The following is a 4,741-nucleotide window of genomic DNA, read 5'->3' as shown; positions in this document are numbered from 1 at the left end:
GCATTAAGTTTGTCCCTATATGTTCTATCCAAATTTGCCTCTCATGAACTTTTTCTTTCACAACAAGATACTTGATATCAATAAATTTGTATTTTGTAGAACTCATATTGTTGTTGGAGTATATCACAACTGCACTATTGTCACAATAAACTTTCAAGGGACTTTCAATGCTCCTAATAATATGTAGGCTTGTGACAAAGTTTTACAACTAGATTACATGATTTGATGCCTCAAAGAAAGCCACAAACTCTGCTAACATGGTGGAGGGAACCACTAAAGTCTATTTGGAAGACTTCCAGGATACGGCTCCTCCAGCCAAGAGAAAGATGTGGAACGTCTGCTATCTAGGCATCCTACAAAATCTAAGTCAGAATACAGAATGATCTCCAAGTTATCTGACTTCCGATAAGTGAGCACGAAGTATTTTGTTCTCTTCAGGTAGCATATTACACGCTTTACTGCTATCCAGTGATGCATACCAGGGTTGCTTAGATATCTGCCAAGAACTCCTACAATGAATGCTAAGTCAGGACAAGTGCAAACTTGAGCATATATAAGACTTCCCACAGCTGAAGCATATGGAACCTTATGCATCTCTTCCTTTTCAATATTCGTAGTGGGGCACTGTTTGAGACAAAACTTGTCTCCTTTAGCAACAGGTGTGTCTCTTGGTTTACTATCTTTCATGAAGAATCTATCCAGAATTGTATCTATATAGCTCCTTTGTGACAATCCTAAAATACCCTGAGAACGGTCTCTAAGTATTTGAATTCCTAAGACAAAAGAGGCGTCCCCAAGATCTTTCATCTCAAATTTATTTTAGAAATCTCTTGGTTTCGTACAATGAGCCTATATCGTTGCTTTCCAAAAGGATGTCATCTATATATAGTACAAAGAAAATAAATTTACTCCCACTGAACTTTTAGTATACACAATTATCAACTGGATTAGCCTCAAAACCAAATGAGGATATTACTTGATGAAATTTGTAATACCATTGACGGGAATCCTGTTTAAGGCCATAAATGGATTTCTTGAGCTTACAAACCATAGACTTTGGGTCTCCTAATACAAAGTTTTCTGGTTGCACCATATATATTATCTCTTTAATGTTTCCATTTAGAAATGCGGTATTTACATCCATCTGATTCAAATCTAAATCAAAATGAGCTACCAATTCCATCATGATCCTAAGAGAGCCTTTCGAAGAAACTGGAGAAAAAGTATCTTTATAATCAATTTCTTCCTTTTGAGTAAAGCCTTTTGCGACAAGACGAGCTTTATATCTCTCAATGTTACCCTTTTAATCCTTTTTGGTTTTAAATATCCATTTGCAACCAATGAGTTTCTTTCCTTCAGGTAATTTAACGAGATCCCAAACATCATTGTCAGCCATAAAATTCATCTTATCCTTCATAGCACCAACCCACTTAAGAGAGTTTGGACTCCACATAATTTGACTAAAGTTGATAGGATCTTCCTTAGTCAAACAAATTCCACCCTCACGTTCCTGAAGAAATACAACATAATCATTTGAAATTGCACTCTTTCTCTCTCTAGTGGATCTTCTTAATGGTGGATCTCGAGGTTGTTAAGTTTGAACTATAAGTGGTGCTTGGGGAAGAAACTCAATATTGTCTTGTTCTTGAGGGATGTTAGGAATAACATCATTGTTTATTTCATGATCTATTTCTGGAACAAAGATAGGTACAAAGACTTGATCATTGTGAGAAACAGTTTCTTCATCAAAGACAACACTCCTTATGCCTCATTCCCCTCCAAAATCTACATCCTCAAAGAAACTTGCATTTCCTGTTTCAAAAATTGTTCTAGTGATGGGATTGTAAAACTTGTACCCATAAGAGCACTCAGCGTATCCAATAAAATAACAATTAATTGTCTTTATATCCAACTTACCTTCATAAGGCCTATAAGGCCTCGCTTCAGCTGGACATCCCCAAATATGTAGGTGTCTAATGCTAGGCTTTTTCCCAGTCCAGAGCTCATAGGGGGGTTTTGGTACTACTTTACTAGGTACTCTATTAAGGATATAAATGGTGGTCTTTAATGATTCTCCCCAAAATGACTCTGGAAGTGAAGAATGACTAATCATACTCCTTACCAGGTCCTTAAGAGTCTGGTTTCATCGTTCTGCAATTCCATTCATGTTGGGTTTTCCCGACATTGTGTATTGTGGAACAATTTCACACTTATTGAGGAAAAGCGTAAAAGGTCTTGGATGTTGTTCCCTTGATCCATCATATCAACCATAGTATTCACCACCACCGTCAGATTTGAAAGCTTTTATCTTCTTTCCAAGTTGAAGTTCAACTTCAACTTTGAATGACTTGAACATATCCAAAGATTGAGATTTCTCATGAATCAAATACACGTATCCATACCTCGAGTAATCATCTATGAACGTGATAAAATATTGTTGTCCATTCCAAGAACCTGTAGGGAAAATACCACATATATCGGTATAAATTAGTTCTAAGACATCCTTAGCTCTTTCAGCATGGAAATTCCTCTTATTTGTTTGCTTACCCTTGATGCATTGAATGCATACTTGAAAGTACGATAAATCAAGGGATCTAAGAATATCGTCCGACATAAGCCTCTGAATTCTTTGTTTAGATATATGACATAATCGCTTATGACATAAAGTGGCAGAATTCTCATTTAATTCTCGTTTTATACCATGTGACTCTATTTGCATTATTTTGTTATAAGGACATTTAATATCAAGCATATAAAGATTATCATTCAAAGAACTACAACCAACAACATTTAAATCATATGGGAGGCTAAATTTATTATTTCCAAACGAACAAGTATAACCTGATTTGTCCAAAAGAGAAATAGAAATTAAATTATGTCTAATAAACAATACAACAAAAGTATCAATCAAATCCAAATGAAAATCGGGCTTTAATAATAATCTAAAAGTCCCTATAGCCTCTACTGCAACTTTATTGCCATCACCCACATATATGAATCTTTCAGCATCATTTAGTGGACGGCTCCACAGGCAACCCTGCATGGACATACTAATGTAAGTAGTAACACCAAAATCTACCCACAAAGTATCCTTGGGCACATAAACTAAATTAATTTTAGAACAAACAAAAGTGAGAAAATTACCCTTCTTTTCACGCCATGCAACATACTTGGAACACTCCTTCATGTGTCCAACCTTTTTGCAAAAGAAGCAATTGGTCTCCTTAGGTTGTTCACTTGCCTTCTTATTTTAAGAAAAGTTTCCCGCAGGTTTCTTCCTTTTATTCTGAGAACTGGTAGCCAAGTGAGCAATTTTAGTCTTATCTCTTTTTAGCCTCTCTTCCTTCTGCGCACAGTGAGATATGAGCTCATTGAGTGACCATTTGTCCTTCTGAGTATTGTAACTGACTTTGAATTTCCCAAACTGTATCAGGAGAGAGATCAAAACCAAGTGCACAATCAAATCCTTAAGAAGTTCTAACTTCAATGCCTTGAGTTTTGTTGCGAGACTGGACATCTTCATGATGTACTCCCTTATGTTACCTTTGACTTTATAGACCATTGAAATGAGTTTGGACAAAGTACTACTTGTCTCAGTCTTATCATTTTTAGCAAAGAATTGTTCCACAGTTTCAAGGAACTTCTTGGCGCTTTCACTCTCAGCAATCGAGCCCCTAATCATTTCAGGTATGGATCTTTTTTATCATCATGAGGCACATTCAGTTAGATCGGTCCCATTTTTCTAGTTTAGTTTCATTTGGATTCTCAGTAGAGGCGGTGGGACATTCATCCCTCAAAGATAAGTCTAAATCCATGCATCCAAGAACGGTCTCCACAAATTCTTTCCAAGACTTAAAGTTCATCTCACTCAGCATAAGGATAAAGTTAATATGAGCAACAAAATTTGGAGTGGTAGCAGCGGCAACTGGATCCATTAAAAAGAACAACAAACATACAATAACATTAGTAGGCATGATAGATAACCATATAGACATGCACAATATTCTTTATATGCAAATTTAATAAGACCTAGACAAGATACCCAACAACGACAACTGGATCCATGAAAAAGAACAACAAACATACAATAACATTAGTAGGCATGATAAATAACCATATAGACATGCACAATATTCTTTATATGCAAATTTAATAAGACCTAGACAAGATACCCCAAAACACCATCAATTCTCAATCTTTGATTGCAAGAATTAACTGTAAATGGTACTCGCACGTAATGATCAAACATTAGTAATAAGTCCTGTCAGACAATGGATGCCTTTGACATCAATCATTGTCCACATGGATAAACTTGATAATTACTACATATTTACCATCACATGTGTGCAAATTTCCGATCAAACTATGCCTTCCTTTTGGCCGACCATAATAGTTTGCATGAAAAAGTTATACAATACATCTTTCGTAATTCTAATTGAATCTAATTTAAATAATAGAGATTACTTGTAACTTGTTGTTTCAACTAATCCGACCAAAGTTACTAGACAATTTTTAATTTAATAAACTAACTTGGAAGGTATTTAAAATTCACATAAACATTACCTGCAAATGTAATGTCAAAATTGTATGTTTACCTGATTGTTTAATAATTGTGTATATATTATGTACATATCGGTATAACAAACTGGTTGTACTCGAAGGGTGTTAAGATAATAATAATAATAATAATAATAATAATAATAATAATAAAAAAAACACATTTGATTGTGTTTAATCTAGG

The 4,741-nt window shown here is 35.0% G+C and overlaps 1 protein-coding gene across 1 annotated transcript; it reads right to left on the bottom strand.

Moving 5' to 3' along the window:
• Positions 1 to 3,250: 3,250 nt before the first annotated feature.
• On the bottom strand, positions 3,251 to 3,682 carry LOC127115243 (uncharacterized). Its single transcript, XM_051046830.1, has one exon. The coding sequence runs from the start codon at positions 3,680 to 3,682 to the stop codon at positions 3,251 to 3,253; it is 432 nt and encodes a 143-aa protein (XP_050902787.1).
• Positions 3,683 to 4,741: the final 1,059 nt, after the last annotated feature.

The sequence above is a fragment of the Lathyrus oleraceus genome, chromosome 1 (assembly GCF_024323335.1).
Source record: "Lathyrus oleraceus cultivar Zhongwan6 chromosome 1, CAAS_Psat_ZW6_1.0, whole genome shotgun sequence".
NCBI classification, from domain to species: Eukaryota; Viridiplantae; Streptophyta; class Magnoliopsida; order Fabales; family Fabaceae; genus Lathyrus; species Lathyrus oleraceus.
The sequence above is the reverse complement of the archived record's forward strand: the minus strand, read 5'-3'. Positions and strand labels throughout refer to the sequence as shown.